The sequence below is a fragment of the Hyperoodon ampullatus genome (assembly GCF_949752795.1).
Source record: "Hyperoodon ampullatus genome assembly, chromosome: 6".
Classification (NCBI taxonomy): Eukaryota; Metazoa; Chordata; class Mammalia; order Artiodactyla; family Ziphiidae; genus Hyperoodon; species Hyperoodon ampullatus.
The window spans coordinates 8,794,211-8,818,344 of NC_136919.1; the positions used below are offsets into that span (position 1 = coordinate 8,794,211).

Consider the following 24,134-nt stretch of genomic DNA (forward strand, 5'->3'; position numbering starts at 1 on the left):
CATGTATATATGCATTTAGATATATACACGTGGCGTATATCTAGATACATATATAGGTTTGCCTTATATACCTAAATACACGTATATTCAATTCTCAGCTGCTGAGGCTGTTAACAACAGCTCTGCTCTTAGGAGAAGAGCATTTCATTCATGTTGTATTACTTGAGTCTAAGGGCAGATCACAGACTGTGTAGCTCTCATTCAAAGAACGATCCTTGGCGTCCACAGGCCTGGATTCTTCCAGGACTGTCTACAGTACTATTCTCTCACACAGGGGTTCTCAACTTCCTTGTTTAAGATCCCCCTTGGCACCTAACCCAATTTCAAAACCCCCATCCCTCTTTATTTCTGTATTTCTCCTCATTCTCAGGACTTTTCACCGCCCACCCATCCACCCACCTATCCATGCATTCAATGCCATTCAATTAAGTGCCCTCCGTGCTCCAGTCCCTGGCCACTTGTGTTCCAGGCACCTTTTCTGCTCTTCTCTATTCCTTGCCTACTGACTCCTCACCTTTTCTGTACCCCTGTGCTTTCTTTCCAGGCAAGATTCCTTAGCCTCTGAGTAGGAAAGCATGGACTCCACGAGGTCAGGAAAGGGAAAGTCAGGCCCAAAAGCTAACTCTCAGCCACAAGGATAATGGTATTTGCAGTCTCGTATTTTCCAGTCACAGTTTAGCCTCCCTGTCATCTTAACCTTCACAGAAATAATAACCTACCTTGCCAGCAGATATTCGATTGAAGAGAAGTCATCATCCAATCGTTGGGGGCCCCAAATGGCTACATACCAAAGGTCCCATGCTCTCAGGCCGACTAGTGTCCACATCTCATCTCCAAACTACACTTCCCCGGAGATCAAGTGCCACAAAAATGAGAACTAGCCACTTGTCGTGAGTTACTGAATAACCAGGGGCCACGGAGCCCTGGGTCAGCGCATCACAGCACGGCGGCTTTCTTAGTCCTGTTAGCCACAGAGCATCAGGCTCGGTACTACCGGGACTCTTGCCAAGCAGGGAGCAAGGGATGAACAAGAAGATGAGACCCTCCTAGAGGGCACGTGGGTCGGGGTGGGCGAGATGTTGGAACGTTCGGTACTGTCCGCATCTGGCTGTGTGCCTATTACCTCAGCAGTCTCACAAAGTGTTCCATGTAGCATGTTTTGTGTATATAAAAGGGACGGTTTTTTTTTTTAATATATTCTCAGATTATCCTTGTAATGACACATCTGCAATAAAAGCCATCAGTGCTATTTGGATGTATCTACACTGTGCGTTATTGTTTTAGAATGCCTTCCTGGGACCTCCGATACCAGAGCCTCTTTGAGTAAAACCAGGAAGAGATTCATCCATGGAAATCAATTAAATCACACTTTCCCTATCCCTGGTTTCCAACTCTGCCCTGAGGAGTCCCACGACAGTACCTCAGGCCAAGATGGCTTCCTGGAGCCCCACCTCCTTACGTCTAGCTGCGTCCTGGATGTCTCTGCCAGACACAAGCAGTGCAGTCAACATCTGAAACACCTTTCCCCAGGTCTGGTCTCATTTCACCAAATGATACCATCTACTCAATTGCTCGGGTGAGAAGCCAGGACTCCTCCCTCCCCCTGGCCACGGTCGACCCACCCCTCCATGCAAGGCCTCTTCTCTGCCTTGGTGTAGGCCCTCTGCCCCTCTCCCCTCGACCACAGCAACAGGCTCCCCACCAGACCAAGGAGCCCCGTGCCTCCACCTCCCTCGTCCCAATCCGACTTCCACACTAGCTGCCAGAACCACCTTCCTGTAAAACAAATCTGTCGGTAGGGAAGGCGCCTCTGGGCTTGATGAGAAACCCCAAAACCATAAAGGAAAAGACGAAGGGATAGGACTAAAGAAAGTCCCGAATTTTTTGCCCTCTGAAAAACAAAACAAAATAAAATAAAACATGACTGAGATTGAAAGGCAAATATTAAAGAGAAAAGTATACGATTAATATTCATGCTACACCAAGAACTCTTTCAAATTAAGAAGAAAGATACACTGTTATAGAAAACTTGGTAAAGCGCACAAACATGTTAGAAGGCTCACAAACGGCCAGTAAACAAGAAAAGAGGCCAACCTCAGTAATCACCAGAGTTGTACATTAAATCAAGCATAAACCATCACATGGTGCCTAGCAGACTGGCAAAGACGAAAAAACGTCAATCTCCCCGTTGACAAGGGAATGGAGAAATATGTACTCTATGTACTCTGGATGGAAGTAAACACTGATTCAATATTTTTGAAGAGCAGTTTGGCAACGTATATATCAAAATTTAAAACGTACTTATTAAACCTTTGGACTCACCAATCTCTCTTCTTAATGACAAAGTAATGCTGCCATATGAGAGTCTTTTCTAGCAAAGTTGTACTGTGGAGAGACTGATGTTTACTGACGCCTACTACGTGCTTGGAGTTGGACTTGTGTCTTCTTATGTGACCTCACAGCAGCCTGTGTAGGAGGGACTGTTCCCCTCACTTCACAGAAGGGGAGAAAGTGAGGCTCACAGCCAGACTGCTGGTAAAATGCCCCAGCAGGAGTTAGTCCAGAAGGTTCTGGATGTCAGGCACGAATCTCCCAAGGGCCTAGTCAGTGCTGGGGGCCACAGTGGAATCTGGACACCACTAGGCGTCCTCAACCTTGGCCCAGACCACACCCACCCCCTCCCATACCTGGAGTCGGGTGTGTGGGATGCAAGGATTGACAGTAAAGGTAAACAGGGCCCAACCTTACCAGTCACTGGTCTTATGTCCAAACCCCAAAGCAGAGAGCTCTGGAAAGCCATACTGGACAAGGGGGAGCAACCCTTTACTAAACTAGCTGGAACCAAACAAAAGCAGGGCCTGACGCCACTGGTTCTCCAACCCCACACACCCCGATACCCAAACCTGGGTCTTGGTCAAATCATACCCCGGCTGTATGGAAGGAGAGGGAGGCATATGCCCATCAGAGATGTGGAACCCACTCTCCCTGAAGTACGTTTACCAAACCAACAGCATCAAAGAAGAGAACAGGGAGACGAGAGGGCTGTGCTCAGGCGCCACGCCTGGTGCCCAGGGAGCACATCAACACTCCTCCTCCTCCTCCTCGCCCATCCCGCCCGGGGACTTCTAAGGCCTGCAGTCATAGGGCTCCTACTGTTATTAAGGTCTCCACGGTGAGTGCCTCTGCAGACCCAGAAGGAAGTCAGTGACACCTTGATCAGTAGAGGGCACCCACCTGCTGGGCTCGTGTGCGGAACACGGCAGGAAGACAGAGATGGTCCCCAAGCAAGGGGCACTGAACAGGGCCCCCTCCCCCCCGAATCTTGCCAATCTGATCCAGATTGAAAGAGAAACCTTTGAACTACTGCAAACACTGGGGATGGGAATCCATGCTGTTCATACTCCACTGATGCTCTCTGGGAGCTCAAGGGGTCCCCCGATCTCCCCAGAGCACCTCATCTGCTTTACATAGTCTGGTAAAAACTCTCAGTTATAGTAAGCGAAAGCTAGAGAACTGGATTAAACAAAAAAGGAACATTTTAAGTGTAAAAAATGTTAAACAGGCACTCTTTCAGCCTCGGTTTTTTCCGAGTCTCGAAAGGCTAAGGACAAAATCATAACTGCCAAGAGCTCCCACATTATGGAGCAAAAGGTGCAAGACCCTCCTTGCAAGGGGGTGGCCCCCAACTGGCTCTGCAGCATTAGAGCCACCTGCAGCCTGTGTAAGAGGCACAGAAAAAGTATCCCGGGGTGGGGGGATGAGTCGTCCCCATGATATGCTCCCCCGCTGCCACCACAGGGAGGGTAGGTGTTCCCCCTCCTTCAGTCAGTGAGAGGAGCTTCCAGGGACCATTCCAAGAGCCTGGCCTGGTGAGTATAAGCACTCCCACCCGACTCACACCTCAAGTCTGCAGGCCAGAGGTAGGGATCAGTAAGAAGCTGGTACTGCGCTGGGAGCAAAGGGTAAGCCCACCGATGGGGGCGGGGAGGCAAGGACACAGCTCCTAGGAACCAGAGGGCAGCCCGGATGGTGAGGAGGGGCGGTGCAGGAGGCCCAGGAGCCAAGGAAGGGCTGTAAGCGGTCAGCTAGAGGAGAAGCACTGCCCCATGGAGGGAGCTGAGTCAGAGGTGCCCCGAAGGGAAATTCTGAAGAAGCGGCAACGAAGAGGGAGAAAAGACGGGAAGAGGGAAAAGACGGAGCGTGGGTACTCTGGGCAGCTGGCATACCCACGGGTGCCAGCTCTGGGCTCCGACTGAACAGGCCACCTCAGAGGGGCCCTTGCCTCTCCCTTGTCTGTCTCGTCTGTTCCAACCCCAAGGGCCACAAAGCTCAGTGGACCAGGAGGGAGGCAATAGGACTGCGGGGTCTGGTGGAGGCACTTGAGCGTGTGCCCTCCCCCACCCCAGGCCTCCAGCAGGACCGGCTGTAGGAGTCCACACTTCTGACCCCTATACTGGATGGTCTGGAGTGACGTGACTGTTAACAGCAGAGAGACTTCGGGACCCGCTAAGTTCTCAGCATCGACTGGGAAAAGAACTAATCCACAGAGTAGGCTGGAAAGGACACTGCAGAAAAATAAAGTTGGTTTCTTCTTACACCTGACTGGGTCCAGCTCATTTAATAAGCTGGTTACATAAGGACATGAGGTATCTCCCGGAGTCCATGAGCAGGGACACAGCTGGGCCTCACAAGGACCAGGAACCAGAAACTGCCTGGAAAGCCTTCAAGAGGCCAGGAACCCGCTCTCTCAGCCTCTCTCTCTCTGTCCTTTCCCTTTCCCTTGCCTGCAGGGTCTCTCTCTGTTTCTCGTGCATGGATCAGCTTTTCCCAGCATGGAATTTCTGAGCTCACATGTCCTCCTGGTCTGAGTGCCAGCAAAGACCTGAAGCCCCTCTCCTCTCAGCCAACTCCCAGCCAGAGGACCCGACTGGCCCGCTCGGGTTGGGTGTCCACCTCACTCCTATCGACTGGGCTCCAAGCAGAGCTGGTGGCAGGAACGCGGCTGCTGGAGCTCAAGGCTGTGGAAGGCGTGGGGGAAGTTCCCACGGTCCCAGCGGAGGAGAGGTCAAGGCTGGCTCTATATCCAAAAAGGTGTCTGGACTATACTCCAGCTGTTGTTGGTCCCCATCCTCTCTGGAGACCGTATTTTGCCAACTAGATGGATTCTGTCCCATTACTTGTTAGATCATGTCCTATTCCCCAGCCCCTCCCCTGCTGACTCCTGCCCTCCCAGGCTCAGCTGTGTCACTAAACATGACACATGGCTGTGCCCAGAGGGGGCTCTTCCTGCCCTTCCTGGATACGCCGAGTTTCTCGATAGTTTTCGTAGATATAGGAGGCAACAAGTTCCCCACTGCTGGGCTCTTCCGGGCAGTATTTGCTCTGGATAGCACTCATACCACCCGCAATCTATAGGCGCTGTCCATGTGCCAGGCACCATGTGTGTCTCTTTAAACTCTCACAACCACCCTGTGAGGTGGGTTCTACAATTACCCTCCCTTCGACGTAACAGAAATTGAGGCTCAGAGTTGTACGTGACTTGCCCAAGAACATGCAGCCTGAGATGCTCAGGATTTGAGCTCGAGTCTGTCTGACTCCTGAGCTCCTGCCTCTGCAGGATTAGATCACTGTCCCCAATGATGAAATGAAATGACTAAGGCTCCTCTCTCACCCCATCATCACTTCCTAGTACGTCTGAGAATCATGCAGCATGGAGCCTGCTGCCCACAGAAGTGGGTGTGTGAGCTGGCCAGCCAGCCTACCTGTGCAGAAGCAGCTGGATGGACAGTAGGTCCCCAGCTGTCAGGAAGTCAGTCCAGGGCTGATTGCCCAATTTATCTCAGAGCTGAGGGCACAGAATAATAGGGGGCAGTGATGGAGAATATCTCTCAGCTTCTTGGGGCTCACAATCCTTTGCCAGGGCTAAAGTGGCTGGGCCCTGCCTTCCTCCCTTCCTCTTGGACTAAGCGCCGCCCTCTGGCACTAGGAGTGCCCTGCTTGTGGCTGTTCTGGCTGTCACCTCATGTACCAATTCTATCTCGTCCAAGCCTTGGTCTGTACTATCTGGTAACTGGGTCCCTGTTATGTTGGCTTATCTCCCATCTCCATGCCTTCAGGACAGGGGCTTGCTTGGCTAGTCTCTCTCAGATCCTGCAGTCAGGCCTGAACGAGCTCTAGCCTGGGATTCCACCCCTTGTGGACACATGCCTTGGTACCTACAATCACTGGGACACTCCTGACCTGGGGTATCCTGGGTCAGCTCACCCAAACATGGGAACTCAGACACAGATAATCCCTCCCAGCTGTGCAGCCTTCCCAAAGCCCTTCCACACGCAGCACCTCCCCACTGCTCGCCAACGGTCATGATAAATCCGTCTCCACGGGCTGGTCAGGGGTGCTTCCTTCCCGCTGCTGCAGTGCACCTAAAGCTGAGGGACACCTCACATTAGGAGGACAGCTCCCTGGGCAAGGGTGGACAGGCCACATTCGCCCTGACCCTTAGCAGAGCTGGGAGTGGCCCAGAACCCACAAGGGTAGCTAACAGAGAGGGAATGGCATTAGAATTGCCTTCTGGAGCAGTGTGATGACAGAGGCCCACGCCCTAGTCACCTCGAAGAGGGGAAGGAATTAGAGGAAGCACACAGCCTCCCTGGAGCCCAGAAAGCTGACCTAGCCCGAGGCGAGTGTGCCGGGCATCGGCTCCTCTCCACGGGAATCCGACAGCCAGGGCAGTGCAGGGCTGTGCTGGGGACGCGGGGAGAGGAATTAAGGACAGACATTCAGGATGCAGACACAGGAAGCAGGGGCAGCTGAGCAGCTGGGTGCAAGGCCTGAAGGCCTGGCTGCCTAGCCCAGGCCCAGGGAGCACGGGCTTGAAGTAGGAAGCAGCTTCTTTGCCAAGAGCACAAAGAAATAGTGGGTAGAGAAATGTGTATCAAAACCAGAGGCCATCTTTCACCTGTCGTTTCATTATAAGAAACTGGTTGGTAATGGTTAGCGCTGGTGAGAGCAGAGAAGACAGACAGGCTGGCATGCGTGGGTGGGAGTGGAACTGTAACCCAGGAAGTGGGCTCCCCAGCAGCAATGACCAAAAAGAAAGTCGCACGTCACCTGTGCCCAGCAATTCCACTTCTAGCTCTTGGTGTTTCAGAAATACTCTGGCAGGTGAGTAAAGATACAAGTAAAAAGGTGTTCTCCACTGCACCACCCGGCCAAGGGAAAAAGTAGAAACAACCTAAGCATTTATCAATAGGGGCTAAACAAATCAACGTACATCCAGGCCCCCTCCAACAAGGCGCCCCCCCTTGAACAGGCACTCCTGGGCCCCTAAAGCCCTGGACGACTTACACTCTAGGCCTTTCTGAGGGTAACTTCCTGGGACCTTTCAGGCTCTAATCAGCTTGTCCCCAGGCACCTTCCTTCCTCACAGAGCTTCCAGAATTCATCGCCTCTCCATGTGGCAACCGCCCCCTCTGCCCTAGAGGATTTCCTTCCCTCAAAATTAGCTTCTAATTTTGGGACCCAGCACTTCCTGCTGCCCCAGAGATCAATCTGACAGTCTTTTTTTTTAATTAAGGAGGTTTTTTAATGATAAATATTTTACAGCAAATAATTACTCCATACAGAGTATTATCTGGAGTTCATTACATGGAATACTTTATTTGCTCTTCACAGCTACCCCATGAGGTAGATCCTGTGATTATTCCCATTTTAAAGATAATGAAGTAACATTTCCAAGAGGACTCAGCTCATTAGCAGCGGAGTCAGGATCTGAAAGAACGCAGTTTGCCTCCAGGGCTCTTGCTCTCAACTACTCTGATATTGTCTCTGAGAAGTAAACAGAAAATAACACACATCTGAGGAATCTTGTCATCGATGGTTTGTCCTGGATTTATGGGTTCATAGAGTCCTCTCCGTAAATAGTCAAGGGCAGGTAGGAAGTAATTCCTCCCTTTTGGCCCCTAGATTAGTCCCTTGTGCTAGACATCAGCTCAGCACACATTGCCAGGGGTACATACCTCCAACTCTACCAGTAAAAGCCCAGGCCCTACAGACTGAAGACCAGAGAGGGAGAGAAAAAGAGTCCTTTCCTCCCTACAGTCTGCTGTCTAGAGTCTGGAGTTTAGCCTGAGGCATCTGCTCTGTCTGGAGATTGTCAACAGCACTTAGGTCCTTTTTCTAGGTTGGCCCTACCTCCACAAGGGAGCAGGTCACAGCTCTGGATTTCCATCAATAAAGCAAACCCAAAATAGATACAGGAATTGGACACTTGTCCCACCATTGCATAGGTTGCTATGTGGGGCGGTTGGGAATCTCCTGATTTGTCTAGGTAGAACTCACCTCTGTCTGCCTGTCTGTCTGTCTCTCTCTCTCTAGCCCCAGCTGTAACCTGCTCCTCATTCCAACATGGTGCCTGCTGTAGTCTCCTGCAGCAAGTGTGTAGGCACCTTGAGGACAGTGATTTGCCCTCTGCTTCTTTGGCACCTCTTATTTTCCCATGGTGGGTTCATACAAAATATGTCTGCAATGGATGAATGAGTGAATGAGTAAACTTAATGCATTTCAATACTATTTTTAACATCCAGAATCTGACAGTCTTTTGTGTGTTGAGTTTTACAGCTGATTTTGTTCCAGGATAGGTGGGGCAACAAAGTAACAAATGTGGGGTAGTGATAAAGTTGGTGCAATGCACTAGTTATCCATTGCTGTGTGACAACTTACCTCCAAGTTTAGCAACTCACAACAATAAACATTTGCCATCTTGCAGTTCCGTGGGTCAGAAGTTTGGGTGTGTTTTAGCTGGGCACCCCTGGCTTAAGGTGTCTCATGAGACGACAGTCATAGAGAGGCTGCGGCCTCCTTCAAAGGCTCCGCTCAGGCAGAATCTGCTTCCAAGCTCACTCACGTGGCTATCGGCAGCCCTCACACCCTCGCCACACAGGCCTCGCCAGAGGACAGCCAAACACACGGCTGCTGGATTCCCCCAGGATGCGTGAGCCAAGAAAGAGTAAGACGACAGCAACACCCAACAGAGAAGCAGTCTTTTTATAATCGAATCCCGGAGTGACATCCCATTATTTCTGTCATGTAGGGTTTGTTGGAAGCAAGTCAGTTATGTTCTGCCCGAGCTCCAGGGGAAGGGACTATACAAGGGATCGTCGGGGCCGTCTTAGAAGCTATCTACCATGTGAAATCTTTCAGATTCTCAGGGCCATTGTCCTAACTCTTTCCAAAAGAGACGTCCCAATGGCCCCATGTTATTTCTGTGGCTGGAGAAACTCTAGCCTTTCCTCCATCCCTAATCCTTCTCTTCTTTAGGGCTGGCTGACCCTGGGAAGGCCCTCCTTCTCCCACCTTGAGCCCCTGTACCACACAGGAGGGCCCTGGAGACATTCCTCTCTTCAGCCCACTGTCTGGTTTCTCCAGAGGGTAAAGGTCTGTTAGCAGGAACATATAGCATATTCTGAGGTTAGTGGTGGGGCTCTGGGGTCGCAGCACTAGAATGTGGCAGTAGTAAGTGGTGAAACTTTTAACAAGTCTTATTTAGCTTCTGCAACTGTGACATATGTTAAAAATAGTGCCTTCCTCAGAGGAAGGAGTGTTGGGAGGATTAAATGAGATCATGAGTGCAAAGCACTCGGTGCGGGGCCTGTTGTGTGGCGGAAGAAGTAAATGTGAGCGCTGGTCATTTTTATTATTGTCAGCTTCTATTTAGAAGTCCAAAGACTAAAGGTCAAAGAGGAGCAGTTGTCTGATGACTCCACAGATTCCTGCTATGGAAACACACCTTCACTTGCACAAAATGGGCTCGTGCTCTCACCTCCTTTCCGGGGTTCAGACAAAACTGCTCGACCCACAGAAAGGCTGACTGCAGGTCCTCCCTGTGCCCAAGAAGGGACGAATGTGACCAGCTGCTCAGCACTGGGTAGCAAAGCCTGAAGGAAAGAAACCTCTCCCCCAGCGTGTTTTCCTCCCATGCTGCTTCTCTCCATGGAGACAGATGTTAAACGGAGGATGCATAAATTAAGGCAGGGTGGAACCCCAGCCATGAGCATGAGGTCTTGAGTTAAACTTGGTGTCTGCCTGGCGTACGACGCTGGTTAAGTCATAAGTGAAATAGTAGGGTTTTTTCATTCGCAAAATGGGGATTTTAATAACACCCACTGGCTTTTTGTGAAAATTGAGCAAGACTGTGAAGTCCCAGAGAAATGTGGATTTTAAGGTAACAAATCCTGAGAAGGCAAAATTCTCTCTGGAAGGGAGAGATTTAAAACCATATGCAGCTGATGACTCAAAAAAATAATGGAAAAGGTTTCCTTCATTTGGCATGGGTTGTGTCTTTGTGATTATTCTGTTGATTGAGGAACATGTTTGAGATGCGTCAGAAGGTAGCTTTTCCCTGCTTGCTGGGCCCCAGAGGGGGTTGGATGTCTCTATCTGGAGAAGGAGAAACTTGATCAAAGGCTCTCCTGGGCTGGTTGCGCCCTGTAGCACGTGGCCATCGGGCAAAGAGGAGAAAGGCACGGCTCTGGGCTCCAGAAGTAGGCATTCCAGAACGCAGGCTTAAGATTTTCTTTGTGGCACTGACATCCCCTTAGCCATCCCCGAGCTGTGCTTCCCTGGCTAAGGAAGGAGGAGCCTGGGGCTTCCCTGGTGGCACAGTGGTTAAGAATCCGCCTGCCAATGCAGGAGTCACGGGTTCAAGCCCTGGTCCGGGAGGACCCCACATGCCACAGAGCAATTAAGCCCACGCACCGCAACTACTGAGCCTGCACTCTAGAGCCTGCGAGCCACGACTACTGAAGCCGGCGTGCCACAACTACTGAAGCCCATGCGTCTAGAGTCTGTGGTCCGCAACAAGAGAAGCCACCACAACGAGAAGCCTGCGCAATGCAACGAAGATTAGCCCCCGCTAGCCACAATTAGAGAAAGCCCACGTGCAGCAAAGAAGACCCAACACAGCCAAAAATAAAATAAATAAAATAAATTTATTTTTTAAAAAAAGGGGGGTACTTCCCTGGTGGTGCAGTGGCTAAGAATCCACCTGCCAATGCAGGGGACATGGGTTCGAGCCCTGGTCCGGGAAGATCCCACATGCCGCGGAGCAACTAAGCCCGTGCGCCACAACTCCTGAGCCTGTGTTCTAGAGCCCGCGAGCCACAGCTACTGAACCTGCGCTCTAGAGCCCGCGAGCCACAACTACTGAGCCCGCGTGCCATGACTACTGAAGCCCGCACGCCTAGAGCCCATGGTCCGCAACAAGAGAAGCCACCGACCACAATGAGAAGCCCGTGCACTGCAACGAAGAGCAGCCCCCGCTCGCTGCAACTAGAGAAAGCTCATGAGCAGCAACGAAGACCCAACGCAGCCATAAATAAATAAATAAATAAATATATTAGGAAAAAAAGGAAGGAGGAGCCTGGCTCCACACAGGTCCAGCTGGAGAGACTGGGTAGGAAAGAAGGAGATGACTGGAGGGAGGGATCAGGGTTTGTGGCCAGGCAGCTGGCTGAGGCACCAGGAACGACCAAGATGGATCTGTGGAACAAATGAGTATTCCTTGGGGATTCTTGGGAACACGTGGGGTGGGGAACTGAAGGGAAAAAAGGCTGGATTTCCTGCATGTGGAATGGAATTTTTTCAGTTGGGAGTTAAAGGAAAGAATTAGTCTTAATGCTGGCAAACTTGGGGACAGGTGGATAACACTGTGGTAACCCTAACTTGGGAGCCATAGGACTTTGGTCCTGGGGTGGTACAGGCCCCCACCAAAGGGGCAACAGCCACTCTGATTCAGTTCTGGGAAGCAGAAGATCTGCCAGCATCCATCAGTTCAAGCCCTCCTGCCTTCGGGAGGGAGATCACGAGAGCACATGCCCGTGCCCTTTCATCTCTGCTCAGATGCGCACATCCTTCATTCTCAGAGCCCAGGCACGGGGAGATGCAGGAGTCTCCAATCCGGTATGAGGGACATGCTCACTGATAACTGTTTTAGGTCTTTCCAAGGCTTTGCTCTAAAATGAACTGTTTTCAAAAGGGCTTCCCCTTCCCCTCCCCCACCCTCCCACCCCCAGCAGTTTCTGAAATACAGTGATGCACCACAGGCTTCTGTGTGGCCCCCTGCCTGGTTTTCCCTCCTCCAGCCTGACCTCCCCCAAGCCGGGCACCTGCTGTCGGCCAGGAGACCCATGTTCAAGGCAAACCCAAGCCAACCACGCCCTTGCTCAAAACCCTCCTGGTCCCCTACTGCTCGTGGAGGCCGGAGCCTGAGCCCCCCACTCCCAGTGTCCAGGCCCTAAGCAACCTCACCCCTCCCTCCCACTCCAGCTGCTTCTCACGACACCCTCCCCCTGATTCTCCACTCTCCAGGCAGTTTTCCCAGCAAACATGTTTTTCCCCACTTCAGGGCTCTTGCACAAGCTGCTGTCTTTGTCTGGGATGCTCACATGCCACCCTTTCATCCAGCTTATTCATCGTTTAGGGCTTCCCTCCAGAAAACCCTTGCTGGTCCCCCAGCCTGGGATGGGTCCCCCTTTCTTCACTCCTTTGTCTTTCCCTCCACAGTGCTCGGCTCACTTTGGTTTCTAGTTCACTGCCAGTGATCAGATCTGGGCCGTGAGCGCCACCAGAGCAGAACTGAAGTCTGATGCCCGGGTGAGAACACACCCACCTTGCAGGGGGCCTGGCGCGTGAGGCCCTCAGGCTCAGAGTGTGAGCCCCTCACTCCCAGCTGTTCTGGGGGCTTTGGGGCATCAGCGTAAACACTTCTTTTTGACCAATGACCACTTCTTTTCGAAAGTCCTTTTAGATATCCCACAGTTTAAGTCTTTTAATTTTATACTCAGAATTTGGAAACAACTTGCCTTTATTTTAAACTTCAGAGTCCATATTTGAAAATAATACCTTGCTTTTTAAAAATGGGAGGATTTGGCTGTTTGAAGGAATAGCTTAGCTTCTAGAAATTTACTTCACATATTAGAAGCCTGGGTAAATTTACCAGGAATCTAAATGTTCTCTAACTATTCAGAACTGTCAGAATGCCTAGTTTTTGTTCCTTGAGAGATCACAATTTTCCACACTGCCTATAGTTACTTTTAGAATCAGGCTCTAAACCTTTTAAAATCTATTACATTCGTAATTTTATTTAGCTATTTCCTGGAGGGAACCTGGAGGGAACTATAGGTTCTGAAAACCAAACACCCTCTAAATCAATAAAGCTACTTGGAAACAAATGCTGTAGCCACGCTTCACAGCTCATTGCCTGCTTTTGTTATCACTTTGACCTGAACTGGGTATTTACAAGGAGTAGCTATCAGATAAAATTAAGCTGCAAATAACTGACCTGACTATTTCCCACCACTATTTTTGCACTTTGAAATAAATGGGAATAAACTTTTTGAGACAAAGAGAGTCTTATTTTTGAAATGTAGTAAGTTTTTCCCTCAGTGTTTTTTAAATTATGCTTCACAAGAAACAGTGCACCAAAGTGCAGCCAACTGGCTCTAAAATTTGCATTGGAAGGAGTTGGAATACACACCCACGTGGTTAATAACGTGCCAGTAGTACATGAGGGTATCTTTACATGGAGTAAGAGACACATGTGTGAATAGTCCCAGGAAACCAGTTAGTGTAGAACCTTCCACAGAGGTTTAAAAGAATCGTTACAAAAGTAAAACCTATACTTGCTATTAGAGGCAAATAACCACTGAAGCAGCGCTCAAAGTCTCAAGCAGGAACTAAACGAACGAAGCAGCTGGAAATATCAAGGACTGACCTCAAGTCCCTCCCAGAGGATAACTCCCTCTCCCCCAAGGAAAACACCTACGGTGAGGACGTTGCCAGGGGAAAAAGAAATGGTTTCAGACATTTTTTCCTATATTGTACTTTCCAGGAATTATGTAACTCTTCCTCTTTTGATAAACAAATCCATCTCCAGGACAAGTTGGGTTTTCAAGAGGAATCCAGTACTAAAACCACAACCTGGATTTGGACAGGGTCTGTCCATGGCAATCAGAGGTGCAGGGAGGCCTTAGCTGCCCTCAGGATGGATGGCCCCGCTGAGCCTCAGAATGGGATCTTTCTTCATTCTTTTTAATGAAACCCTGCCCTCCCCCCGCCATGGTAAACCCTCACACACCGTCCTGAGGACAGAGAGCACACTGGAGTCACCTCCTGTTCTTTCAGTCTGACTTGTACACTGCAGGAGTCATTCTGATGCAAGGATGAGAAATGCAGTCCGATTGGCTCAAGGCGGGAGGGAAATCCTCGTAGTGGGGAAGGAATAGGAGCAGGCAGTGGAGCTAGGCTCACTCAGGGACAAGGAGGGTCTTACAGGAGAACAGAGGCCCGCACGGAGTCTCTTGGGAAGTACCTGCCAGGAAGAGGCAGCTGAGATGAGGTGATCAAGGACAAGGAGGGGGCATCTGTCCAAAAACTCAGCGTCAAGGGGCCCTGGCACGGACTACAAGTCCGCTGCAAGTGTGGACCTTCCCGGCGGCCTGATGAGAGCCATCATGGTCACGCACGAGGGGCATCTGGCCAGAGGCCTGAATAGGGGACTCCTCCGAAGGCGAGGGGTCCGGGAGCATACGTTTGGTCTGATGAGAAGGGACACAGGTCAGCAAGGGGAGATGGTATTCGTTGAGTCAGCCCTTGGCTGAGGCCCACCGACCAATCTCTCAGAAGCCCAAGACAGCACTGGCTTGTGGTCCAAGAACAGAGTGTCACAAGAAAGAGCCAAGACAATTCATCCCACTTCACATAGCGCCCGATGGAGGCCATCCACAAGTCATAAATGGCAGAGGACATACAGGTGGCAACTGAAAGGGAGGAGTAGGAAAATAATGACCTGAACAGTGGAGGCAGGGTGTCAGGAGAGGGCAGTGTTAAGATCTTAGGGCTTAGGGCTTCCCTGGTGGCGCAGTGGTTGAGAATCTGCCTGCCAATGCAGGGGACACGGGTTCGAGCCCTGGTCTGGGAAGATCCCACATGCCGCGGAGCAACTAGGCCCGTGAGCCACAACTACTGAGCCTGCGCGTCTGGAGCCTGTGCTCCGCAACAAGAGAGGCCCGCGCACTGCGATGAAGAGTGGCCCCCGCTTGCCGCAACTAGAGAAAGCCCTCGCACAGAAATGAAGACCCAACACAGCCAAAAAAAAAAAAAAAATTAATAAAAAAAAGAGCTTAGGGCTTATAGCCACACCACTGGGCCAAGGCCTGGCTCTGCCACTCTCCAGTTATGTGACCCTCTCAGCACCTCCTTATTCACTGGGCCATTTTGTGAGCATTCATTGAGATGGTGCATTAAAATACCTAGCAAGGTACCGGGCACAGAGAAAGGAGACAATCAACAGCAGCTCTTGTGATCATTTTATGAGAGAGAAGAGGTCATCCTTAACGATCCTGGAGCACCTCTGCTAGTTGAACCAGTGGGCTGCACCCTAATGCCATCGACCCATCCTCCAATTGATTAGCCTCAGGCAAAGTGGGAATGGGCTTGGGAGCTGCGCACACCAACATGCCCTCCACCTGCAGATCTGAGTGGAAAGGCACTGTAGTTTACAGCAAGTGGTAAGACGAGAACAAGGAAAGGATAAGGAAGCGTGAAAAAAGAATGATAATTCAATAACATGGCTTAAGTCTAAACAAATGGGAAAGACTTTTACTCCCCTACTGAAAGGCAAGATCCCTCATATTGGGCCCAACTAAATACGGTTTTTAAGGACCACACTTAAGACAAAACAACTTAAAATATTAAAATGCAAAATATAGTCAAAGATTTATAAAATGAATGCAAAGGAAAAATAAATCAGATTTCAAAGAATTAACACTAACGAAATAAAAGCAAATAATAAATGGAATCAAAATCATTTTGTATGGGACACACTTCATAACGAATCTGCAACTGTTATAAACTTCTATATAGTCATTCATTGGTATCCATGTGGGATTGGCCCCAGGACCCCTGCAGATACCAAAATCCAGGGATGCTCAAGTCCCTTATGTAAAATGGCGTAGTATTTGCATATAACCTACACACACCCTCCCCTACACTTTAAATCATCTCTGGGTTACTTGTAATACCTAATACGATTAAACGCTATGTAAATAGTTGCCAGCACCTGGCAAGTTCAAGCTTTGCTTTTTGGAACTCTGTGGATTTTTTTTCCCGAATATTTTCGGTTGAGAGTTGGCTGAATCCATGAATGCAGAACCTAGGGATATGGAGGGCCAACTGTCTACTAAATAATGTAAGGCAGAAACTGTTAGAAATGCAAGGGGACTCTGAGACATATTTCTGTCCTTGATAGACCAGGTTGTCAAAAATGAAAATTTTGAATGTTGTCATTATAAGAGTAACTTGAGAGATTACATCTTTTCCAGCACCCATGAAATATTTACACCAACTGATGTTATATTAAACCACAAGATAAATATCAAACATTTTTAAAAACCTAGAAAGCATACGTGTCATATATTCTAAAACAATGTTAAAAAAAGTTAGAGAGAAGACCATTTTTAAAAACCAAAGCCCTTCATAGCTGGGTTATGCATAATAGTGAAAAAGTGAGCCAACATAGTGTTATCCAAAAAGTGAAACAACTCACATATCCATCAGATGATGATAGATAAATAGAATGTGGTACATCCATTCAATGGAATATTATTTGGCCATAAGGAGGAATGAAATACTGATCAGGCTCTAACAGGAATGAACCTTGAAAACGTGACGCTCAGGGAAAGAAGCCAGTCGTAAAAGACCACATTGTACAATTCAATTCATATGAAATGTCCCACATAAGCAAATCTATGAAGACAGAAAGTAGGTTAGCAGTTCATCTGGGGCTGAGGGTGCGGGGGTGGAATGCAGGTGGCGAGAAGGAAAAGGAGTGACTATGAATGGGTGTATGGGGTTTCTCGCTGGGGTGATTAAAAAGTTCTAAAACTGACTGCACTATGGTCGTACAACGTTGTGAATATACTAAAAACCATGGATTGTACACTTTAAATGGATGATACATGAATTATAACTCAATAAAGCCATAAAACCAAAACCAAAAACTAAAACATAAAACCAAAAACATAAAACCAAAACCAAAAACTCAAGCTCTTGAAAATTTAAAAAAAAACAAAACACTACCTTAAATACACTTGGATAAAAGAAAAATTGAAACTATAATTACAGAACATTTAAAGATATCACTCAGTACACTATACATTAAAACATGTAGGATACAACCAAAGCAGCAATTAGATGGAAATATATACCCTTAACTGTTTTCCAAGTGAAAGTAGAAAGAATAATATATATACAAATAAGCCAATAATCTGTTTACAATAACAAAACAACTTAAGGAAAGCAGAAGAAATGAATTATAAAAGACAAAAGCGTAAATTCCATATTTCGTCAAATTTAGGATGTCATCTATTATAAATTTAGGATGCACCATAATTTTATGCAGCACTAAGAAAAACTGCTGCCAATTAAACAATGTCACAATGCTTTGTTAGCATCAATTGAAAGATGCATCCCAATTTGAGAGATTTAAAAATGTGGAGAAAAAAAGCACATCCTAGACTAATGGAATATAGTAAATGAGAAAGCAGGAAGACAATGTGACTGATAAACAAATATGAAGTCTAATTCTTTGGAAAGACCAACAGACATACCTCTGGCAAAGCAAATTAAAAAAAGAAAGAGAAAACAAAAATGCAGACAATTAGGAATGCAAAGCAAATATAACCATACATACACAGGAGGTTAAAATTTATAAGTGATTATACAAAACCCTATGTTCAAAAAAATTAAGTGAGGAAAAACTTTATGCTAATAATTTCAAAAACTTGGGTCAAATGGACAATTTTCCACTAACATTAAGTTTTCCAAATTAGCTTTAAAAGAATTAGAAAATTAAATACACAATGCTCATAGAGGACAGTTAAAAGTTGTCAAAAATGTATCTCAAAAAACTTACACTAGATTTCTGAAAATACTAGGAGTCACTTCCATAAAACCTTAATTTTCCTTGTTCTTAATACTATTTTATATCATAAAGAGATAGAAAATTTTCATAAAATTACCGTAACTGGGAAAAACCAAACCAAAAGAAATATTTTTCACCCGTCAAACTGGCAAAGAAAAAAAAATGAAAGGAAAAGAAAAAAAAGCACATGAAAATACACAGCATTTGTGCACATGGGGAAAATAGGCAATTTCTTCCGCTCCTAATGAAAATATAACTTGTTACAACCTCTATGGAGAGCGTTTTGAAGTATACATGAAAAGGCACACAATTTTGCAAAAGTTTTGACCCACTAATCACACTTCCAGGAATTTATTACAAGGTAATAATCATAACTATATGGGTGATTTTTGCCACAGGGATGTCCACTGCAAAATTTTAATAGCAAAAATGTATAGACAAATGTCAATATTAGAGAGATTCCAGTTGGACAAATCCATGTGATGGGACTGAGTCATAGTATAGAAATGCAGGTAATAACATTAAATGTTCACAACAGAGTAAACATACAGATTTTATATGCATCCAAACGAATGAAAAGATATGAAGCAAAACAGTGATTATCTCTAGGTGGGATAGCAAATGATACTAATTTTCTTCTCTTCCGAGTCCCTTGCAATAAACATGTATTATTTTCGAATCACTAAAATCAATAATCATTATAATAATTCTGTTGGAACAAATCTTATATATTAATAATGTCCAGAGAATCAGAAGAGAGGGGTTTGGGCCTGAGTTCCCCCAGTTCAAGAAGATGTGGATAAACCAGCAAGAGTCCTGTGACCCTTCTGAGCTGCAGGCTGGGGAGGCTTGGGATTCACAGATAATTTGTATTTAGCAGCAGAATATCCCTTGTTTCAAGACCCTCATCAGGAAATTCCCATCTTCAGGAAGTATCAATAGCCTGTTCTAACCCAAGGAGCCAACCAATCACCTCTTTATCCATGGCCCATGCTGCTTCATGGAAATTTCTCAACTAGAAATTGTAAAAACATCTTATCTGGCAGTCAGCAGGTTTAAAAAATAATAATCCAATTCAGACTCCTACCTAGATAGGGAATACTGGGAACCATCTTCAGGCTTCGGATATATTCCCGAGTCCGCTTGTAATTATCTTCTTTAGACATCAGGTAGTCCAATTTCTCAAAGGTGGTCTTGTCTTTTCGATTCAACAGCTGGAGTGAGAAAAAAACACAGTATGAGAGAGAAGAGAAATAAACCGGAAGAAGCAAAAGAGAAAGGATAACTGCGGATGAAAACTAAAAGGAAACATCCTAAATGGCATGTCTATGATGTGCAGAATCCTGGGCACAACTAAGGATTTTAAGGTGCTGTTTCATGTAGAGATGGAGTGTTTCATAGCCTCGACTTTGTCATTTTTCAGAGTCTCACACTTGGAAGATACCCTCCAAAGCTACCTAGTCCCTTGTTCTAGATGATGCCAGAATCCCTTGCATAGCACCCACCTTCACGGCGCATAGACCCTACAACAGCAAGGAGCTCAGACAGTAAAGCAAATTGCTCAAGGTCACCTAGAGCTATTTCACAGTCACATCAGGTCTCTCTCCCTGTGTCCACAGAGAGATTCTTGCTCTCTCCTCCACATCTCTGCCATTGCTGAAGGCCCTGGAAGATCTCACACGCTTCACCTGCAGATGCTGTACACATAGCCAGGCCATCTCTCCAATCTGGTCTATCTCCTCCAGATTCCCTGTGGTCTATGGCTGTGTCATATTTACACTGGGTACGGTGTTCTACTCAAAATAAGCCAAACTTCTTTTCCATATGCAGTCATCTAAGGGGTGATTTAGTTATGCAAATACAGGATGAGCAGGCACCCACAGCCCAGAGATTAGAGAAGTAAGAGCCTTCATGACTGAGATCTCTGGAATGTAAAGCTGGTCACCAGGGAAGGGATGGCTCAGTGTTCATAAGGAGGCTTCTTGGAAGAAAGAAATAGAAACTGAATCCTGGTTCTCCAGACTTGATGCTAAGGACTCATGCTGTGGTCATCCTGCATGTCCCAAGTCAAGGCCCAGTGCCAGGAAATGGCAATAAGTCTCCTTGAATAAAATGGCTTTGAGGAAAGGAGTCTAGGCTGAGAGCAGGCTTGAAAAAAGAGGATCTGGGGAAGGATCAGCCAGAGACGGCTGGCTTTGGCACAGCATGTGGCTTATGTTGTGAACCCCCAAGTTTAGCTTCCAGGGCCAGTGCCTCTGGGATTTGAGATCCATGGCGGAGCCCAGGAGTATAAATGGAGGTGTGGACCCTAGGCCAGGACCATCCTTGGTCAAGTGTGGTGTTGAGACCCCATGGTCTGTGCAAGGACCGGGACCAGCAGCCCTGTCACATCAGTCAGACTGAGATAGGCCAGTGGTCAATAGCTCCATCATACAGCAGAGAGAAGTAGAACAGTGACTGTCCAGCACCAGGAGAAGCTGGCCTTTTGTACTGAAATAGCCCCTTTGGGTTCCTGGGACCCAGGTCTGCAAATTCCAAACTGAGGCCATGCCTGGTACACCAGCAAACTCAGGCTGCGTTGGCTAATTCCTTGATCCTCAGCCTCTGGAGTCACAGAAGGTGCAGCCTCTGGAGTGCACAGGGGGTGCAGCCTAGCTGAGCAGTGACAGCTTAAGGACTTCAGAGAAGAGAGGCAAAAGAAAAAGCTGAAAGGAAGGTCCCAGTGCTGAAGAAGTTGGAGAGTAAATAGCAAGCTGTTTTTTTTTTTTTTTTCCCATTGAGAAATTCAGGACACATCAGGGTGGGGATGCTACACAGATGGTTGGGATGACGGCTGCTTAACTGGCTTGCTAATTTAAGGCTGTTATTCATCATATTAACAAATGGACAGGAAATCACACCATCTCCCATTTGCTGTTTGTAAAGCACCATAACATACAACGCATCTGATCTTTACAAACAAAGCCCAGGGACGAAAATGGAGCCGGGGTTACTGCCACTATTTCAGGTTCATAATCACAAGGATTAAGTGACTTGTCAGAGTAACCTTGGGGAACTTGATTCAATAGAGGAGAAAAATGTATATTATAGCAACATGGTAAGTAAGTAAATAGAGGCCAAGAACCCAGACAAACAACAAGTAAATTATGGGCGAGGGAAGCATCAAGGATGCTTCTGTATAGAGAGAGGCATTTGAAATGAACATTTAAGGACAAGTAATTCACTAAATGAACTACTTATACCCAGATGAGAACCAGATACTCTAGTTGTGAATTGCCCCATTGTAAAGTTGAGCAGGCCCCTCACCCCCTTGGCTGGCAAGTCATCTCTTTATCAATGAAACCTAGAACCCCACCGAATCCTCTGGCAGTCACCCATGTTCGTCCAGCAGTCAAACAAATCCCTATGTTATCCTCACACACACTGCAGCTGAGCCATACTGGTGCCCCGTGCTCCCTCCACTGGGCCTCTGGACCCAGCTGAGGGACTGCCCTTGTCCCCTGGCATGTTTGACCTATCTGCCTAGCCTGTCAAGTGCCTCTATGCATGGCACCACAGAGCTGATCAGCAGGACATCTGTGTCCTGACATAGACATGACCAGGCCAACATGATTCGAGCCCTGGAGGATATCCCTAAAAATCACCCTGCAGACTGACCTCAAACCAACAACTGGGGTTCTTTGGTGGAGTCAGACCACCAAAGGCAGCCACATTTGCACGCTTCCTAAATTTAAAACCAGGCTCCTCCAGGCCACACCTCTTTCTGTTAACCTTTTCTCTACACACATACTTCCTACCCCCCCCTCCATCCCTGCCCACACACACTCCCACACACATTCAGAAGGGCTGGGACTGGTTAACTACACTCATCTGCTCCATTCTGTGCCCACAGGCAAGGTCCAGGATGGCATCAGATTCCTCAAAAGGAATGCACAGGATGCTAGAAGACATGAAAAAAGCTCAGAACATCTATCTCCCATGCAAGCATTTGAACACTACTGGAGAACTTCCCCCAGCAAAATGAAAAGAATAAACCAAGTCCAGGAAGATATGGGATCTAGGAAACAGTGGACCCAGTCCATCAGTAGTAAAGGGAGATGACAGATGAACAGCAAGACTCAAGAATGACTGGTCTAGGGCTTCCCTGGTGGCGCAGTGGTTGAGAGTCCGCCTGCCGATGCAGGGGACACGGGTTCGTGCCCCGGTCTGGGAGGAGCCCACATGCTGCGGAGCGGCTGGGCCGGTGAGCCATGGCCGCTGAGCCTGCGCGTCCGGAGCCTGTGCTCCGCAACGGGAGAGGCCACAACAGTGAGAGGCCCGCATAACGCAAAAAAAAAAAAAAAAAAAAAAAAAAGAATGACTGGTCTACATCTATCAAGCCCAGAAGAGATGTCTCCAGAGAAAGAGAAGTCTTGATAGAAAACCTGACAGAACAGCACGTCTGTGGGGGGGATGGATATATTTATTATGTATAATAAAAATAAAATAAAATTAAATAAATATTTTATATACAATATATAAAAATCTGATAAGATATTATATAATATTATATATGGTTATGTGTGTATTTACATATACATATAAAATATCTGGTAGATAAGTGGTAGTTAGAGTAAGAATTTTTCCTTAAAAGAGATTTAGAGGGACTTCCCCGGTAGCGCAGTGGTTAAGAATACGCCTGACAATGCAAGGGACACGGGTTCAAACCCTGGTCTGGGAAGATCCCACATGCCGCAGAGCAACTAAGACCGTGCGCCACAACTACTGAGCCTGTCCTCTAGAGCCCGCGAGCCACAACTACTGAAGCCCACGTGCCTAGAGCCCATGCTCTGCAACAAGACAAGCCACTGCAGTGAGAAGCCCGCGCACCGCAACGAAGAGGAGACCCCACTCTCCGCAACTAGAGAAAGCCCACATGCAGCAACGAAGACCCAGTGCAGCCAAAAATAAGTAAATTAATTTAAAAAAAAAGAGAGAGAGATTTAGAAATGCCGGGGAAACAAAAGAGTATTCCAGAAAAGACATGGTATTCGTAGTTAACTACTTGACTATACAGAGAACCACAGTTGCACATTCCTAATAATTAAAACATGAATACTCATTTAATAAAAGGGATTTAACCATAGTAACATGAGTGTTTCTGAGGAATGAGGAAAGGTGGTTCAGGAAAACTAAACCAACATCCATCATACAAAGAAGTCACCACATACTGTCTAAAGTGAGTGGATCAAGAAATTATAGCAAAAACTCATTGATGGAAACGTGGCAGAAATTACCAGAAGAAACCACTAAATAACTCTGAGTGTCTGCCTCTGGGGGAACGAATGGGGTATGGAGGGACAGAGCAATGAGTGTTAGTTGTTTCACGGAGACTTTCAGTACTTAGTGATTTTTAAAATCGTGTGCATGTATTATGCTGAAAAAATTCTTTTAAGATTTAATTTTTTAAATATAGGATTTGTTTATTCAAAATATAACAGCATTTACTTGTAAATGTTTTAAACTTTTATTACAAGTAGAGCCATAAACTGAAAACCTCACGTGAATTGAGGGTCCTTTAGATTTTAGAGTTTACAGGAAGCCTCAGGAAGAAACCATCAGAACTACATGCAAGAAAACAAATTATCTGCCTACCTAAGCCAAACAGATACTAAAAGCATTCATGTTCGGGAAAAGAGGTAAGGAAATAAGATTAAGGAAAAGTTCACTAAATACAACAGGCAACTTCACTTCTAGTGAAGTTTAGACGTATAGGGCCACCCTGAGATTTCCCTTCCATAATATTTATTATTATTTATTGTGATTATCTGTAGGATTACATCTGTGGTCCCCTCAGCAAATGAAGACTCCCATGAAGGCGGTGACCATGCTGGTTGTATTCACTCCACTATTCCCTGCAACTGGTATGGTTCCTGACACTGCCTAAAGATCTGCTGAACAAAAAAATAAGAAAACTAACAATGACAATTTAAAAATTCAACTCCTTGGAAATTTTTGAACAATCCAATAATTCTTGGGTAAAAGAAGAAATAAAAGCCAAGGTAATGGACTATTTACAAACCATAAACATACAGAACGTATACATCACTATACGTTAAACTATGTGATGAGGCCAAAACTGTACTGAGAGGAAAAACGCATGGTTTTTAACTCT

General features: G+C 46.9%; 1 protein-coding gene across 9 annotated transcripts in view; it reads right to left on the bottom strand.

Annotated features, from left to right (window-relative positions):
- RALGPS1 (Ral GEF with PH domain and SH3 binding motif 1) overlaps window positions 1–24,134 on the bottom strand; it is a gene marked incomplete at both ends in the record, with an annotated part of 243,661 nt that overhangs the window by 128,130 nt on the left and 91,397 nt on the right. For all 9 annotated transcript variants that reach the window (XM_079706615.1, XM_079706614.1, XM_079706613.1 and 6 more), the window contains one exon: window positions 19,068–19,194. In XM_079706615.1, the coding sequence (XP_079562741.1) occupies window positions 19,068–19,194 (127 nt within the window). The remainder of the gene's footprint in view (window positions 1–19,067; window positions 19,195–24,134) is intronic.